The 19,703-nt window shown below is 38.1% G+C and overlaps 1 protein-coding gene across 1 annotated transcript in view; it reads left to right on the top strand.

The window, feature by feature from the left end:
* The first annotated feature begins 516 nt into the window (after positions 1-516).
* Positions 517-19,703, top strand: part of LOC120534744 (gastrula zinc finger protein XlCGF26.1-like) — a 534,784-nt gene continuing 515,597 nt past the window's right edge. The window contains exon 1 of the mRNA XM_039762326.1: positions 517-603. Coding sequence (XP_039618260.1) covers positions 524-603 — 80 coding nt within the window. The 5' untranslated portion in view covers positions 517-523. The remainder of the gene's footprint in view (positions 604-19,703) is intronic.

The following is a 19,703-nucleotide window of genomic DNA, read 5'->3' as shown; positions in this document are numbered from 1 at the left end:
ACCCGTGTCTCTCTGTTTTGCCAGTCCGTCGGTGGTGCCTGCACGCGCCTGCGGACCCCGTTATGATTTGGAGAGAAGCGCGAGAGAACCGTTGATTTGTTACACACATGAAAATGAAGTGAATGATGAGATGAGAGCCACGTCATTTCTGGTTAACTGGGTTGTTCTTTCTTATTATTGACACTAAGAGTGAAAAGTCAGCGTTACTTCTCAATTGTATCCGGCTGCAGGTCGAACATTCAGCCTTCCACCCCGTCGTTACCCGATCTACATGCCTGCGTGATTCGTGCGCGCAGACATATTGAAAGCCTAACGTGCCGTAAAGTGTTCATGCGTTAAACAGATTGGGCAGCACCGTAAAGTGTTCGATGACGTAGCCTATCAATACGCACGCGCGCGCGAATCGGGCCGACAACGGGCGTAGAGAGAGAATTACTAGACGCTGCATGAACAGCAGCGTCGTACGTCAACGTCGCCGCCATATTGCGAGGGGCACTGCTGTGGAGTGAAGTAATGGATAAAGATGCCTCACGCATGTGCTGCTTGGGATTGTACAAACCGCTGTATGCACCAAACCAGATCGCGGGGGATTATATTTCATAGGTAAGGCTGAACAATTGTTTTGGTTATAGTTGGCCATTAGAAAATCCCGTTTTATAATCTTTACTTTAGCAACGTCAGGCTAAGCTAGCAAACCTATGCATTTATGTGCTCAAGTGAGCCTCCAAACAACGATTTGGCTAAACGTATTTAGTCAGTAACTAGCTGATAACATCATTCAAAATTTGAATGTTTCCTAAAGAAATCTACCTCGGGAATCAGTGGGAGGTAATCCTTAGACAGAATTTTGAAAAAGCTGTCATGTGACACGTGTTGTGATAGTTTTGTAACAGATGCTGTACTGGCATCATATGATCAAAGCTACCACTCGCTCACATTAAAAACAAAGGAGGTTTGATGATTCCTTCTGAGAGTACAGTCAAGGTGGTCAAAGTAGCTGAGCGTGTTACCTGACAGTTGATATTAGGGCAAACTGTCATTGTATCTTTGATCAATCAGTTTGTTTGTACTGAGATTGGTTCAGATGATGTGTTTTTTCTCAAGGAGCACATTGAGGAAACACAGTTTGAATTTGACAACCATCATTTTATTTTCATGTCTTTAGTTGTGTCTGTCTTCCACAAACTAAGGCTGCACCATATTGCCAAACTGAATACTCTCAAATTACAGAGCGGCAGCATACGGAAAAAGCTATGTAAGACAGTTCTGTTTCAAGGATTTTAGATCTTATACTGTATATATTTAAGTAACCACATTGTGTGAGTGAGAGAGAGATTTTGAGAGAATTGAGTGAAATGTTTTCAGAAATTATTTATTTTATTTATTTATTATACAATAAAATTGTTTATTTTTGTCATTGAGGGTATCATTTCACTGTTAAAAGAAAGACAGACAAAGATAACTGGCAGTTACAAAATTCACAATTGGTACGCCAGTTTGAAAAGATAAGTTTTGAGGGTAGTTTTAAAATGTGATATTGAATTGAGCTGATGAATTTAAAATGGAAGAGAATTCCCGAGTTGAGGAGCACTAGGAGAGATGCTCGAGCTCCTATAGAACAACAACATTTATTTCTATAGCACATTTTCATACAAATAATGTAGCTCAAAGTGCTTTACATGATGAAGAAAAAGGAAAGAAAAGACAAGGTAAGAATTAAAATAAGACAACACTAATTAACATAGAATAATAGTAAGGTCCAATGGCCAGGGAGGACAGAAAAAACAAACAAACAAACAAACAAAAAAAATTCCAGATGGCTGGAGGGAAAAATAAAATCTGCAGGGTTTCCAGACCACGAGATCACCCAGCCCCCTCTGGGCATTCTACCTCACATAAATGAAACAGTACTCTTTGTATTTAGGGTTCTCTTGGAAAGACTTGATGATGACTGTCACATGGACTTCTGGCTTTTAATCCATCAATGTAGGGACATCATGGTGCTTTGATTAGGTGGTGGTAATGCAGGTCGCCACCACAGAAAACAGAGGAAAGAAACAGAAGAGAGAGTAGGGGTCAGTACGGATTTTAGAGCCACAATGAATAGTTATGATAATAAATTGAATTTACAGAGTATCAGGATTAAATTAAAATGAAGTTATGAGAAGGCCATGTTAAAGTAATGTGTTTTCAGCAGTTTTTTAAAGTGCTCCACTGTATTAGCCTGGCGAATTCCTATTAGCAGTCTATTCCAGATTTTGGGTACATAATAGCAGAAGGTCACCTCACCACTTCTTTTAAGTTTTGTTCTTGGAATTTTAAGGAGACACTCATTTGAGGATCTGAGGTTACGATCTGGAATATAAGGTGTCAGACACTCTGATATATAAGATGGAGCGTAACCCATAAGCAGTATTTTAAAATCAATTCTGAATGACACAGGTAACCAGTGTAGTAACATCAAAACTGGAGAAATGTGCTCAGATTTTCTTTTCCTAGTTAGGATTCTATCAGCTGATTTCTGCCCTCGTTGCAAACGATTTATGTCTTTTTTGGGTAATCCTGAGAGGAGTGCATCACAGTAATCTAGTCGACTGAAAACAATTTCTCAGCATCTTTCAAGGTTATAAGAGGTCTAAGTTTTGCTATGTTTCTTAAGTGAAAAAATGCTGTCCTAGTGGTCTGATTAATATGCGATTTAAAATTCAGATTACAGTCAACAGTTACCCCTAAATTCTTTACCTCCGTCTTGACTTTTAATCCCAATGCATCAAGTTTATTTCTAGTAACCTCATTATATCCATTATTGCCAATCAGTAAATTTTTTGTTTTCTCTTTATTTAGTTTGAGAAAATTACTATTCATCCATTTAGAAACACAAGTAAGACATTGTGTTAATGAATTTACAGCGTCTGTGTCATCAGCATAGCTGTGGTAGCTAATGTTGTGCCCCCAGATAATCTGACCTAATGGAATCTTGTAGATTGAGAAGAACAGAGGACCCAGGATTCACCTGTGGTACACCATATAGGATATCCTGTGTCTTTGAGTTGTAATTCCCACAACTAACAAAGTCTTTTCTACCTGACAGGTAGGATTCAAACCAATTTAAGACACTGCCAGAGAGGCCTACCCATTGACTAAGGCGATTTCTAAGAATATTGTGATCAGTGGTTTCAAATGCGGCACTGAGATCTAAGAGGATGAGAAGAGAAAAATGGCCTCTGTCTGCATTCACCCGCAAGTCATTTACTACTTTAATGAGTGCAGTTTCTGTGCTGTGATTTGTTCTAAAACCTGACTGAAATTTATCAAGAATAGCAGGTTTATTGAGGTGGTCATTTAACTGCATAATGGCTGCCTTCTCCAGAACTTTACTTAAGAAAGGCAGGTTATAGATGGGTCTAAAATTTTTAGGAGCCGAGGGGTTGAGATTATTTTTCTTGAGCAGGGGTTTAACTACAGCAGTCTTAAGACCATCTGGGAAGACCCCCGTATCTAATGACAACTTTACTATGTGAAGAATATTATGAATTAGCACACCCGATATGTCTTTGAAAAAACTTGTTGGTATTGTGTCAAGGACGCAGGTGTAGGGTTTCAGTTGAGAAATTATTCTATGTAAATCAGGTAAATCTATCCTGGTGAAAGAATTTAATTTGTTTATAACAGAGTACTGAGGCTTAGGAGGATCCACATTGTTGGGGATATATACTATATTATTTCTAATATCATTAATTTTTTGATTGAAAAACACAGCAATAGACTCACAGGTTTCAAAGTCAAAGTGAACTTTATTGTCATCTCAACCATATACAAGTATACAGATAGACAAAATTGCATAGCTCAGAGTCCACAGTGTAACAACATAATGTGCGAATAATAAATTAAAAATAGAATTAAAATTTAAAAATTAAAAAATTAAAGATTAAAACACAAACAAGACAAGACATTGTGCAAAGATAGGACAAAGAAGTAGCAGCAATATTGATGTGTAAGATATGTAATATAATAAATAATGGATTTAGATAATACAGAAATTATCAGTGTATGATAATAGTTGTTCAAGATGTGTGTAAACAATAACAGGTCAGAATGTTTCACAGCAGAAGGATAAGGAATGACAAAATCCTTAAAGGTCAGTATGAGCTCTTCAGTTCTTTTCTACCTGCACACTCATCTTTGCAGGACAGTGGTTTTCATGTATAAAAGTTCTGTTTTTAGAGGTGGTTGAGGCTGTGTGGAAGGTCCCAGAGGGCAGCCTGGTGTTAACGAGTCTAACTGCTTGGGGGTAAAAACTCTCCTGTAGCCTGGCAGATTTGGCTTTGATTCTGCAATATCTTCTCTTGGATGGCAGAAGTGTGTAAAGTCCATGTGAGGGGTGTAAGTGATCCTGCTCAATGCTGCAGAACTTGCGGACACTGCATTTGTAAAATATGTCCTGTAGTGAAGGGATAGGCACCCCAATAATGTTCTCTGCTGTCTCCACTATCCTTTGCAGGCACTTGTGGTCGGATATGTTGCAGTTGACATACCAGACAGTGATGCAGCTGGTCAGAACACTCTCCATGGTGCCTCTGTAGAACATGGTGAGGATGGAAGGGGGAAGACGTGCTCGCTTCAGCCGCCTCGGGAAGTGTAGTCTCTGCAAACTGAAGAGGGTAAAGGGAGGCAGGGAGATTAGTCTTTATGTGTGACCTGACTAATCTTTCGAAGCACTTTATTATGATTGGCGTGAGTGCAACTGGTCGGTAGTCATTCAGGCATGTCAATGATGACTTCTTTGACACTGCTATGATGGTGGTCGACTTGAAGCAAGCTGGGACTGATGACTGGCTCAGAGATATTTCACTGAAAGTACAGTGCATCCGGAAAGTATTCACGGCACATCACTTTTTCCACATTTTGTTATGTTACAGCCTTATTCCAAATTGGATTAAATGCATTTTTTTCCTCAGAATTCTACACACAACACCCCATAATGACAACGTTAAAAAAGTTTACTTGAGGTTTTTGCAAATTTATTAAAAATAAAAAAACAGAAATCACATGTACATAAGTATTCACAGTCTTTGCTCCATACTTTGTCGATGCACCTTTGGCAGCAATTACAGCCTCAGGTCTTTTTGAATATGATGCCACAAGCTTGGCACACCTATCCTTGGCCAGTTTCTCCCATTCCTCTTTGGAGCACCTCTCAAGCTCCGTCAGAATTGCTCAGTTTAGATGGCCGGCCAGCTCTAGGAACAGCCCTGGTGGTTTCGAACTACTTACACTTATGGATGATGGAGGCCACTGTGCTCATTGGGACCTTCAAAGCAGCAGACATTTTTCTATAACCTTCCCCAGATTTGTGCCTCGAGACAATCTTGTCTCGGAGGTCTACAGACAATTCCTTCGACTTCATGCTTGGTTTGTGCTCTGACATGAACTGTCAACTGTGGGACCTTATATAGACAGGTGTGTGCCTTTCCAAATCCTGTCCAATCAACTGAATTTACCACAGGTGGACTTCAATTAAGCTGCAGAAACATCTCAAGGATGATCAGGGGAAACAGGATGCACCTGAGCTCAGTTTTGAGCTTCATGGCAAAGGCTGTGAATACTTATGTACATGTGCTTTCTCATTTTTTTAATTTTTAATAAATTTGCAAAAACCTCAAGTAAACTTTTTCTCGTTGTCATTATGGGGTGTTGTGTGTAGAATTCTGAGGAAAAAAATGAATTTAATCCATTTTGGAATAAGGCTGTAACATAACAAAATGTTGAAAAAGTTATGCGCTGTAAATACTTTCTGGATGCAGTGTATTTTGGAGGCATTTTTTTGCGTTACCTGGGTTTAGCAGATGATCAGTCATAGAGAATAAGACTCTGGTATTACTAGCATTGTTATTTATAATCTTAGATAAATAGCAGCACTTGTCAAGACGGACTGTGTTATTGTATTCAATATCTCATAGTGGATAGTTAGTTTAGTTTTTCTCCATTTACGCTCAGCTCTACGGCATGTTATCTTTAAATCAGACACTCTTTGGGTCTTCCATGGTATAACAATGCTAGAAGATTTTTTTAACTGTCTTTTCAGGTGCAACTATGTCAACAGCAGCTCTCAACTTAGTATTACATTTTTCTACCTTACTATTTACATTACCTCGCTATCATAGTTGGCACTATGAATGGACTGATTGCTTAGAATGTTTGTAAGTTTTAAAGCTGCTGATGAATTAAAGAAGCGTTTTTAACAATATGCTTCTCATGAATGTTTTCTATCAATACTTCTATATTTAATAGTTAAAGAAAATGGTCTGATAGGCTGATATCAATGATCTGCTTTAAATCAGCTTTTAGTCCTTTGGTAATTACTAAGTCTAAAGTATGACCTGCTTTATGTGTAGCTGACTAACAAGCTGTCTCAAATCAAAAGAGTCCAGGAGGTTCATGAATTTTTTTTACATTTTGGTCACACTGATTATAGATATGAAAGTTAAAGTTGCCGACTATTAAGAGTGTGTCATAGTTCATAATTGTAATTGATATTAAGTCTAAGAATTCCTCACAGAAAGATGCATCAAATTTAGGAGGTCTTTCCATGGATAATACTAGAACGTGAGAATCTCCATAAATAATACTGCAAGATACTCAAAGGACTTGAATTTGCCAGATCTGACAGCTTTATAGTTTAGCCGGCTCGAGTAAATGTTTGCTAAGCTGCCACTCTTCTTTCCCTGGCGATCCGCATGAGTAAAAGTGTAATCCGGAGATTGTTGATAGAAAACATCTAGCGCCGCTCTGTGTGTATTTTTTATTTAATCTATAATCTGTTTTATAGTTTTAATACATTGTTCATCTAAAGTAGTAATTGTAATTAAATTATTAGTGTTTATGTCACACTGCCTAGATTTTTTACCTGCACTAAGATTAGTTATTAGATTATTAATGTAGTGCACTTTTACGGAAGACTTTGTTAAGCAATTATTATGTCCTAGCAAAGCATTAGTATTACGGAATGGGTTAAGAGTAGAAATAGACAATCAAGAGAGACAAATTAACTTAGCCTTAATAGAACAGAGTTTGACGTTTGGTGCAGAAAGCAGCGCTGCAGATGAGGATCTGAGTGAGCGAGAGGAGTGTAAGTCTGTAGGAGATCAGTGAGGTTGTGGAGAGCTTTAAATGTTAAGAGAAGTGTTTAGTATTGTATTCTGTAGTTAACAGGGAGCCAGTGAAGTTGAGAGAGAATCGGTGTGATATGTTCAGTGGATTTAGAGCAGCAGGTTATTATCCTGGCAGCAGAATTTTGAAGAAGTTGTAAGCGATGGATTCATTTTTGTGGTATGTCAGATAGAATAGCATTACAGTGATCTATACCTGAGGTGATTCAGGCATTAGCGATACTTCAGTACTGTGTTGTGTAAGAACAGGATGAAGTCTAGAAATGTTTCGGAGGTAGAAGAAGGCAGCCCGAGAAATGTTACTTGTATGGAAGGAATTATTTAATAATAATAATGATTATTATTATTATTATTATTATTATTATTTTAATAATTGCCATTATTAGTGTATAAATGGATATAAATAATTGCATTTAAATGATTTGCCAAAATCTGTTGTATGTAAACGATACTGTTTTAAATGTTATTGTTTTTTCATCAGAAAACCTGGTTTCCATGTCTGCCTGTATTAATTGAAATGACACTTTTGTCATTATATATATATGTATACAAGTATGTAGTGTTTTTATTTTTTCACTCACATAATAAATTATATAAAGTCCCCTTTCCTTTTGATCTATTGTTGCAGTGTCATTCTATGAACAAACTGTGTTTGTTTAAAAATATCTTTAGATATCAGTTGTTATTTATGCAATTGCCATTTGTCTCAGGTTTACAAAACCTGAAGTAGCCAACCAGTTTTATATAAATAAATGGTCCTTTTTCAACAAAAGAAAAGAATTAACAGTTTTGCATGACATTGTGCTGATTGTCCCAGTCCTTAGTATTAACTGTGACAGTCCACTTGTTAAAATTCTTTAATTCATTCTCAATTGTGCAATAAGGTCAGATGCTGAAGGAATCAAGGGTATAAATGCATTGGTTCAACAAAAGAAAAGAATTATATATACATATATAATATATAAAATATATATACACAAACACACACACACACACACACACACACACAGACACACAGAGTTAGGTCCATAAATATTTGGACAGTGACAACTTTTTCTCATTTTGGTTCTGTACATTACCACAATGAATTTTAAATGAAACAACTCAGATGCAGTTGAAGTGCAGACTTTCAGCTTTAATTCAGTGGGTTGAACAAAACGATTGCATAAAATGTGAGGCAACTAAAGCATTTTTTGAACACAATCCCTTCATTTCAGGGGCTCAAAAGTAATTGGACAATTGACTCAAAGGCTATTTCATGGGCAGGTGTGGGCAAGTCCGTCATTATCAATTAAGCAGATAAAAGGCCTGGAGTTGATTTGAGGTGTGGTGCTTGCATGTGGAAGATTTTGCTGTGAACAGACAACATGCAGTCAAAGGAGGTCTCCATGCAGGTGAAAGAAGCCATCATTAAGCTGCAAAAACAGAAAAAACCCATCCGAGAAATTGCTACAAATTATGAGTGGCAAAATCTACAGTTTGGTACATCCTGAGAAAGAAAGCAAGCACTGGTGAACTCAGCAACGCAAGAAGACCTTGACATCCACGGAAGACAACAGTGGTTGATGATCGCAGAATCATTTCCATGGTGAAGAGAAACCCCTTCACAACAGCCAACCAAGTGAACAACACTCTCCAGGGGTAGGCGTATCGATATCCAAGTCTACCATAAAGAAGACTGCATGAAAGTAAATACAGAGGGTGCACTGCAAGGTGCAAGCCACTCATAAGCCTCAAGAATAGAAAGGCTAGATTGGACTTTGCTAAAGAACATCTAAAAAAGCCAGCACAGTTCTGGAAAAACATTCTTTGGACAGATGAAACCAAGATCAACCTCTACCAGAATGATGGCAAGAAAAAGTATGGAGAAGGCATGGAACACCTCATTATCCAAAGCGTAGCATGTCATCTGTAAAACATGGTGGAGTCAGGCAGTGTTATGGCTGCCAGTGGCACTGGGACACTAGTGTTTATTGATGATGTGACACAGGACAGAAGCAGCCGAATGAATTCTGAGGTGTTCAGAGACATACTGTCTGCTCAAATCCAGCTAACTGCAGTCAAATTGATTGCAGTCAAATGGCGTTTCATGATACAGATGGACAATGACCCAAAACATACAGCCAAAGCAACCCAGGAGTTTATTAAAGCAAAGAAGTGGAAAATTCTTGAATGGCCAAGTCAGTCACCTGATCTTAACCCAATTGAGCATGCATTTCACTTGTTGAAGACTAAACTTCGGACAGAAAGGCCCACAAACAAATAGCAACTGAAAGCCGCTGCAGTAAAGGCCTGGCAGAGCATTAAAAGGAGGAAACCCAGCATCTGGTGATGTCCAGGAGTTCAAGACTTCAGGCTGTCATTGCCAGCAAAGGGTTTTCAACCAAGTATTAGAAATGAACATTTTATTTCCAGTTATTTAATTTGTCCAATTACTTTTGAGCCCCTGAAATGAAAGGATTGTGTTAAAAATGCTTTAGTTGCCTTACATTTTTATGCAATCTTTTTGTTCAACCCACTGAATTAAAGCTGAAAGTCTGCACTTCAACTGCATCTGTGTTGTTACATTTAAAATCCATTGTGGTAATGTACAGAACCATAATTAGAAAAAAAGTTGTCTTTGTCCAAATATATATGGACCTAACTGTATGTATGTGTGTGTATATATATATATATATATATGAGTTAAAAATCCAGTAATAATAAAGATGTATAAATACATTTAACTAGGACACAAATACAATGAAAATGGCCAACAATGTGGAGGTTTTAAAAACTATTAGAGAAAAGGAACAAAAATATATTTCCAGATCTTTAAAAAAATGTTAGCCAAGGTTTTGAACACAATAAAAGTGAATCATTAAATTTGTAAAAAAAGAAAAAATGCTATTTTAGCTTTATGAACAAGATGCTACTCAGAAGAGTTATTATCCAACAATATTCCATTAAAAATGTGTTCTATTTAAATTGATGTTTTTCCTGATCTTTCCCTTTTACATTTGTTCACTAATAATATTTCTATACCACCTTTGCTTACAAGTGTAGCTCAAATTGCTCTACAAAAATATACAGTGTGGAATATGACCCGGACACAGACTAGAAGATATGTTGTAATCACCCCACACACGTTTATTACAGTACATATTTACAAAAGTCCAGTGCAGTCCCCAAAAGTCCCCAGTACCCCACAGTTCTGGCCAACACACAATGCCTTCAGATCGCCTCCTTCTCTTCTCCAGAGACCTTGTATACTCTTCTCTCCCAACTCAAGTCATCCTCTGAAGAGAGGCGGCACCTTTAAATAAGCACCTGGATGTGCTCCAGGTGTGTTCCCGGTAATCTCCCACTGACACGCCCCAGTGTGGCGGAAGTGCCGGCTGCATCCCCAGAAGCACTCCGGCTGTCCCCTCTCTTCTTCCCCCCAGCACTTCCGGGTGTGGCAGACGTACTGAGGTCCAGGGTTCTCCATGTATTGGGGTGCCCCCTGGTGGTAACCATGGGCCCCTACAGGGTCGAGCTTTTCAGCTCTGTACCTGTGTCACCCAGGGCTGTCGCCCCCTTAAGGTCTGGAGGATGCACAAGCCCTCCTTCGGTCATCTTGGGCGTCCCGGTTGGGTACTACCCCTATCCAGGTACTACAACAGTTGCAAAGAAAACTGAAGGCATTATAAAAGTAAATAAGCAAATGGATGGGTCCTTGTCGTTTTTAATAAATACACTGCCTGGTCAAATGGCTGGGGACAAAGAAGGCTGAAAGTTTGTCAAGGATGTTGGAGATAATAAACCCCTGGGGGTCCCAAGTCAATGCCCGCACAAACCCCCTCTGCACATCCCAGCATACATAATTCTGGCTGTCTCAGTCCAATCACAATTCCATTTCTGGACATCTTATGAACTTTGTTTTTCTCTGGCATCACAGGCAGTTTGAGGTGATATAACAGACAGTGGAGACACACGGATGGAACCTCTGCAATAAACTTGAAATAGAAAATGAGAAAATAGCAGAAGTTAGTGCCCAGTGCAGAGCTTACAAACTGCATACGGTACCATTTCTTATCTATTACAACCAATGCAAGTAATTAAGAAAAAGCAAAACTCGAAAAGTGGGTTTGGTGAAATTTTTTGAAATGCTCAACATTTGTAGCCTGGAACTTCTCTATTGGCAAAGCATTCCAGATTTTGTTGCAAGAGTACAGAAAGCTGACAGTTTTTGTGGTTGATCTTGGAATAAAAAGAAAAGCAATGTTTAAGAAAAGAAATGTCGGGAGCACACACTCCAAACTACAGGCAGGGTCTGTATGTTACAATCTCTGTATATCTGAACTTCTAATGTGATTTGCTCATGTGTCATTACTTACATGAAAACAAATTTGTTTTTCTCTCCTGCCTTAGTTTAGTTTTACTTTAAAATTAAGTCTCGGTTCTTTCAAAATCCAACAACAAAGCACAGTAACTTAAGTAAATAAATGTTATTTTGCAAAACGGAACAACATCGCTGTATAGTGACTGGTGGTACTGCTGCACCTCAGTCTCTGTGTTTGTGAGGATTCACACTCTGAGGCTTTCCTGTCTAAAATTACAGTTTTTCTCAGTTACTTTGGTGCATTTCTCACAACAGACTTAACATTTGCATAACAGCAAGTGCAAATGGCAAAACATCATGCATGACCAGCAAAAGCAGGTAACCTCTTCAAAATCCTTAATTAATGCCTCAAAAGCAAGTATTTATATCGCTGAATATGTCAGTGCCATCAAAATGCCAAGTCCATGAATCATCGTCCATGGACATGACAGCCAAAATGTAAAGTCATGTTATCAATATAAAATTGGCACAATATAAACATTTTCTAATGCACAAAACATCTGAATGACAAAGGCAGGAAACATAAAAATATAAAACACCGATTGCAGGAGATTGATTCAAGAAGAATATTTTATTGATTGCACAGGTATATGGTGACATACCATTCACTGCACTTGGAGTCTAGCAAAAAATGCATTTCAATACTTTATGCATAACATATGAAATGAAGGAAAAAAAATACAACATCGAAAGCAATAGAGGCTTTGCAGGAATTGTGCATAAATTACTTCTGAAACTGAAAGCCTCAGCAGTCTTACCTGTAGAAATAGCAAATCTAACATCAACTGCACATCATCTCGAACTGAAAATCTTTAAAGCAGAAGAAAAGAACATCCAGTTGTGTCTCAAAATTTGGGTACACTGGCATCTGTTCAGCCACTTGAAAGTCTGGTTACCACCGGGAATCCTATAGGGTCAAGAAAAAAAAAAATACATTGAAAGGGTATTGTACTTCTAACTGCAGCAATAGGAAAGAAGTTATTTCTAAGGAGCAAGCCTTCTTCATTAGATTCAGTTAAATGTGTTTTTGTGTGTACTCCTCCTAAACCAACAGCTTAAATGATAAGCTAATGACAAATGACAACAGCAGGTGCCCAGCCTGTCATTTTGCCACATCAGACGCACACCACACTTCTCTGATGGCATTTGGACATCATAAATTTTATAATTGCCTGTTTTCTGCCATAGAATTTTTTTCTACCAAACAAGGATAAAGAAATCCATTTCAAAATTATGAATAAATAGTAGCCAACTGACAAATTAATTCATAAGTATGACATTAATATATCGCCAGAATTTAGTTTATGTACAAATGAAGACAAATCCCCTCTCACCTTTCTTTTACTTCTGCTTCTATTCCAAAATGTTTTATAAAGATTTATTTCTGTTACTGTCTTGAATGACGAAACAATCTCTCATTGTTTAATTCTTGTTCTTCTTCTGTGTACAGTTTTGAAGACTACATGTTAGAAAATGCAGTAACTATGGTTTCCTTGCTTCTTAATTTTCCTATTCATAAGTGAAAAGTTCAGAATGTTAGCCCTCTGTTACATCTTTCTGTATGGACATTAATGTGCTAGAAATAGCTTTTAATAATGGAAAACACAGTAAAATAATTAAAACATGTAAGATTCTGATCTGCTTCATTAAAAATGTGTGATGCTATTATCTGCATCTCGCTTTCTTGAAATAACTTCGGTGTTGCTATTCTTGTATGTAATTTAGCCTTTATTATTATATATTTGTTGACTTTATGGAAAAACCATTGTAATGATGTAATCTGATATCAACATAATAAAAAATACTGAGGGCTTTGGAGGGCACACTTTACACCCTTCGAGTGTCAGACGTGCACTCCTAATTCTATTCCTAATTCGACACCGCGGTTATATTGTTTTCCTTAATTATTAGCATGCCATTCACTCTTGAAGATTAAAAATGTAAACAAATGTTTAAAGAAACACACCACTAAATGCTAATAGGGTGTTATGAAATAAATACATCCATTAACCCAAATATGGGAAATGCTGCGACTTTCACATTTAAACCATAAGATTACGAATGTCATATTGCAACTTAAAATGAAAATCCTTATTGCCTTTTCATCAATACGATATACTTACAAAAAGCTCTACATATCCATTATAAAGTTCACAGACATACATCACATTTCATTTCGCTCCCTCTTCATTCGAATTGAGTTAACATTTTCAGACGACAAATATTCTTCCAAGACGTTATAAAATTCAAAAGTTGCCATCTTTTCCAGTAAGAAGTTCACTTACAGATGGAGATAAATGTCAACACAAAAATGACTCGCAAGTGCAGTTCAAACCTGACGAGTGATATGTGTCATAAAACATTAGACATGCGCAGAACAAATCAGGCAGCATTGTGAAGTGATTTTTAATTAAGCAGAGAGTATGTGCAAGAGACAAATCGGATGGGGACTCGTGTTGTAAAGTAAAAAACGCAGATCGGGCAGGGTCGTAATAGTAAAGCTCTGCACATGTGTGTTCATGCGTGTGCGGGTCAGGTTGTCTTTGTGCGAATGCACCTGTAAATCAGGCAGGCACAGCAGATCGGGTAGTGACAAGTCCTATTAGTCAACCCGGCCGCCAATCTTTTTTGGCTGAAAAATTAAAAGCAGTGGCCCTCCTCCATCTGCGTGGTGTTCCAACATGAGTTTGAATCTTGCGGTTCACAGAGGCAGGACTAATGCATGGAGCACAGATAAAACAAAATAGGTTTTTTTTTTTTTTTGGTAACTGATGTTTTATACTATTTGAAATTAAAAAAAAAACAAAAAAAAAAAACCAACTAATTCTCACTTAGTGGATTTGTGCAGAACTTTTTCCAAACCTGGCAGGATCTAATCAATAACACTTTAGAATAAGCTTTTAAAAAACACTGAGGAAGCAGATTCTCTCCCGTTTTTCTTCTCCATTTATCTGTATTCACTTATTAATTCATCTATTTACTTATTTTTACTAACTTTAAGTTTTACTTCTGGCCATGCTGTCTTTCTCAGGGGTTTGGGTTGATGTGTTTTCAGGCCTATTACCCCCGTATCATTCGGGGTCATTTTTGCTAAATCGCTTGTAATTCGACCTCTCCAAATTAGAATCATTGCTGTTATTGAACTATCTGGAGTATAAACACATGTTTGGTCTCTTTGTAAAGGTAACATTCTCTAGTTTCACCCTTAGTAGTCAGAATCACTGTAGGTGTGACTGATCAAAAGTTATGCACATTAGAACTCACAAAAAAAACAAATTTTTTTGTTCTCGCCTAAGTTTTTTTATGAAAATAAAGGAAAATAAAGCTGCAGTAGGTAGGTGGGGACAGAAACACACTATGTACCAACAGAATAACTTGTTGACTACTCAAATTTCATTATTTTGAAAAGAATACCTGTAAAATGACATTTTTACACCAGTTTTTATGTGGGCATGCCCAGGGGCTTTTTAGAGGGACCATTATCCACATTTTGGAACTTATGGAAAAAGTGTAATAACTTTTGAATGCTTCAACCCACATATATCAATAAGGGCTCTACTGAAAGCTTACACCTAAAGGAATCTATATCTACACACAGTGTCACTCTATTAGTTATGGAAATTCATGTTCTATAATAAAAACAATAAAAAATACACATTTCTATGTAAAAATAGTCAATACAAGTCTTATGGGCCAAAAATATATTTATATTTTTATTTTTACTTTTTTTTATAAAATGCACACAAACTATATATATTTCTTTTACAAACTGTTACAACACAGCTCAGCGTTTTCCATGTGCCACTTGATGGCAGCAATCACTAGCAAGCAGAAAGCACAAGGGCGTGGCACGTCGCTCTCTCCCATTATACGGCCCGTATGCCGGTTGAATACTTTTGCAAAGCGTACATGCATCTATTATTTAATCAAGCGTTTATATACGTTTAAACTCCTACTTTTATTCATATTTAAACTGCGAAAAAACTTGGCGAAATCACAATAAACAACCACGCACCAACTCTGCAGACTGGCACAAATGCCACCTTCACGCAGCCCGATCGTTTGTTTACAAGTTAGTATGGCAAGTTACATATCAAAATGCTCGGCTGCTCATTGGCTGTAAGTTTTGAGTGTCAGTCACAGTGTCCAATCAAACTGGTAGATTCTACCAGAGTTCAGAGCTATACGTCACCCTGCAAGCTTTCTGTGACACTGGTTGGCTATACGAGGTGCCAGTCAACCCCAGACCCGTCGTAATTGGCCAACTTAGGTGTCTTTCGAAAGCTAACACTTCCGTGTTTCATGCGGTAGCATGGTTATCGCCGACAGAAACAAATTACGTCTAATATGAGCAATATAAGTGAAAAAAAATTACTTGGGTGGTCTCAAGTTATGAAACGTTTTCTGGAGTTTTTGTCCCTTTGAGAATATATTGTGTGTTTTGGACCTAAATCATTTTACTGGATTATATTCGCTGGAGCCTTACGGACACAATGGGATCAATACTGCTCGGAAATATTGATGTTTGACTTGCAGGGGGTCTTTAAAGGTAGGCACAGTCAACTCCTAAAAGTATGTACTTCTCTGTAAAAAAGGCTTTAGTGTCAGTGCTGTGGTTGTTGTGTGTCAAAATGGTTTATATCATCGGAAAGACGAGACTTTGAAGTTTCATTTGATGGGTAGGGTGTCGAGATGCATGGCAGATGGGCATGCACACATTACTGTAATGTTTTTGAACCGCTGTTATGTCCCGGGACCGGTACGTGTGCGCGTTAGCCTATTAATGTAAAAATTGATCTATTTGTATGGAATGTTGTGTGATTTCAAAAAAATCAATAAAGTAAAAAATAGATTAAAAAACTCTACTTGTCTATAAGCTAATAAATACATTCAAGAGACCGAATAAAAGATTCCCACCTGATTCCACGTTTCTTGGTGTGGTGTCTAGTCTACGTAAAGTGATGAGCATTTTTGTTTTAAGGCAGCACGTGTATCGTAACCATGCAGCTTCTCTTCTACTCCATGTCGATCATGTCAGTGAGGCTGAGAGATGCCGCATGTTAGATTTAACAAAACAAATGGTCATCACAACAGTACCTCATGTGCTCAAGACGATCCTCATTAAACGTTTTTAGTAGTTGATAATTTTCAGATCTGTAGCCAATACGTATTGTTGATTTCCAAAATCCAATGCGAGTAAAAGTGTGTGCTGCGGAACTCATTACAAAGGTCTTCAAAACAGCATCAGTGCCATTAGCCGTGCATTGACGTGTGGTGAAGTTCATGGCTGGTGAGGCACGGACTCCTACAGAGTGAGATTTAAAAATGTATGAAACCAAAAGAGTAGTCCGTAATGCACATTGACTACTGGTTATGTTTAATATCTCATCAGCATTCTTTACTCACACATATAAGGAACATCTTTGGCTAAGATGGAATGTGACATTTATAGCGGCGAGAGAGCGCATGTGCTCCTCACTCTCCATGTGTTCTAAATTTGCCTTTGAAGTTCCACAATCCATACTCATTCAATACAAATGAAAGTATAGAGTGGTGTACAAACAAAATAGGATTTCTATTATGACCTTAATTTAAATATTTTGTTGTTTTTAAAAACTTTTAACTTTAATACTTTCAATTTTACTAGAGACTATTGAACAAAAAGATTAACAAGAAAAACAAAATTATATTATTTAAGGTTAAAATTTAGTTTTTAAATATTGCTTTTTTTTTGTCTCATCCCATTTCTATATTTATAAAATTGAAAACCGTTTATGGTCTTACCTTTATTTGTAAATGAAGTCTATGCCCCTAACCTTCTCCACAAAAATCTCTGTCACTTTCTTGTAAAAGTCCTCCTTATTTTCCTTTAGTTTTAAAAGTCTTAATCTTCCATTTTGGCAGTCAGTCTGAACAAAAAGCAAAAATAAATGGCCTGCTGCAGTACACTTGACTTTCTGGTATTGCAAACTTATTGGCGCCTCTGCATAGAAGAACAGCAACAACGAGCACCTGTTGGGCTCACATGCGCCCTTTTCAGGGTGGCACAATACTGTCTGCTCACCTTGCGCCTTTCACTGCGGTTTTATGTCTGATCAGCAAGACAAAAATATGTCACACCCATTAATTAAAGATATTAGCCAGACTGTGGAAAGTCAGGGTGTGTAATAAACGTGTCTCTAAACAATTACAGAATATTGCCGACATACAGAGTGACAGCAACAGGCATGCACCAATTGAATGCAGAAATGGCCTTAGAGGTATGCAGGGCTTAGGGCTGGCCAACCCCACGCAGTGCTGTTTACGTCAAACGCTGTTACCGGTATGTATGGACTGTATAATCTTGCGCGCAAATTTAACAAATATAATGTTAACATACACCGGATTTTCTCATTACAGTATTCAACTTAATTTTTACAAGATAACACACAAACTTCATCAAAATATAACGATATAATCTATTTAAAAAGTGCAATTCATAATTCAGAGGCATGGTGGCGCAGTGGTAGTGCTGCTGCCTCGCAATTAGAAGACTCAGGTTCGCTTCCCGGGTCCTCCCTGCATGGAGTTTGCATGTTCTCCCCGTGTTTGCGTGGGTTTCCTCTGGGTGGTCCGGTTTCCTCCCACAATCCAAAAACATGCAGGTTAGGTGGATTAGCGATTCTAAATTGGCCCTACTGTGTGCTTGCTGTGTGTGTGTGTATCCTGCGGTGGGTTGGTGCCCTGCGTTGCGCCCCGTGTTGGCTGGGATTGGCTCCAGCAGACCCACGTAATCCTGTGTTCGGATTCAGTGGGTTGGAAAATGGATGGATGGGTGGAATTCATAATTCATGACAGTGCAAAATGTGACGTTGTGTCATGCTGAAATTAGCAGGGCCTCTTCTAGAATTGTACCCAAATTGTAAATATACATGTCTGCTCAGTGCTTCAAACCACGAGGTGCTAATTTCCACTGCACTTGTCAGCTTGATGTTTCAAATCCTTATTCATCGAACTTCATTTGAACTGTGCATGATGGAAATGGGGCGGCACGGTGGCGCAGTGGTAGCGCTGCTGCCTCGCAGTTAGGAGACCCGGGTTCGCTTCCCGGGTCCTCCCTGCGTGGAGTTTGCATGTTCTAGTGTGTGCTTGGTGTGTGGGTGTGTGTGTGTGTGTCCTGTGCCCAGGATTGGTTCCTGCCTTGTGCCCTGTGTTGGCTGGGATTGGCTCCAGCAGACCCCCGTGACCATGTGTTCGGATTCAGCGGGTTGGAAAATGGATGGATGGATGAATGATGGAAATGTCAGGCAAAATGAATGATTGTAGGTCATCAATACATTTTAAATGATTGTGTCTGAATAATACTTATGGTCAAGACACACAACTCTAAATTATACCTCTTTAAATGCTGACTGGTATAATGCTTAATACTGCAAAGAAGAGCTTTAGTATTATGAGGTACGACTCCTCCATCACCCTAATGCTCTCTTCTCATAAATACCCCCACCCTTTGCCTCTTTTCATTGATTTGTAAAGATTTATCAAAAGTAAATGCCTCTTGTTTCACATGAGCAACATAACAAAACATTTCACTGACAATTTCAATTGTTGCTATGGCTAATTATTGCAGGTTGATGGGTTTGAATTATTAAGTATTAAAGTAATCATCACATTGAATTTGTTCTTTCATTGATTGTTGGGGGGGAGGAGTACACGGTAATTATGTTGGTGACTGGGATTGTGCTCCTGTACCAGGAAGATTGGTTAGGAATGATAGCGACAGGAGATCCATCATTTTTATTTAACACTAGAATTACCAGAGCCTACGAAAAAACTCGTAATTCCGTCCCACCTTAAATCGCTTCTTAAAATCGTTCACAGCTCTCCACCAGCGTCTTTTGTCATCTAAATGTGCTGATAAAAATCAGGCTGCAAGCAGCCGGCTATTCCATCCCCCCACCGACTTAGAACGTGCACAAACTTCTCCCAGCTCATGCCTTGATTGATTATCTGGGAGTGAAGTGGAGTTTTAGAGTGGAAATAATAGATCATTATTTGGAACACACGCATTTCACGTGTGTTCCGTTTCTACAGTATTCCGTGTAAACACATTTTTAAAACAGGAACGTTTTTCATATTGTAGTAGTAAATGACAAAATGTAAGCATAAACTACAGTATATAATGTATGAAG

Source organism: Polypterus senegalus, chromosome 8 (assembly GCF_016835505.1).
Source record: "Polypterus senegalus isolate Bchr_013 chromosome 8, ASM1683550v1, whole genome shotgun sequence".
Lineage (NCBI taxonomy): Eukaryota > Metazoa > Chordata > Cladistia > Polypteriformes > Polypteridae > Polypterus > Polypterus senegalus.
Note: the sequence above shows the minus strand (reverse complement) of the source record. Positions and strands in the feature narration are given on the sequence as shown.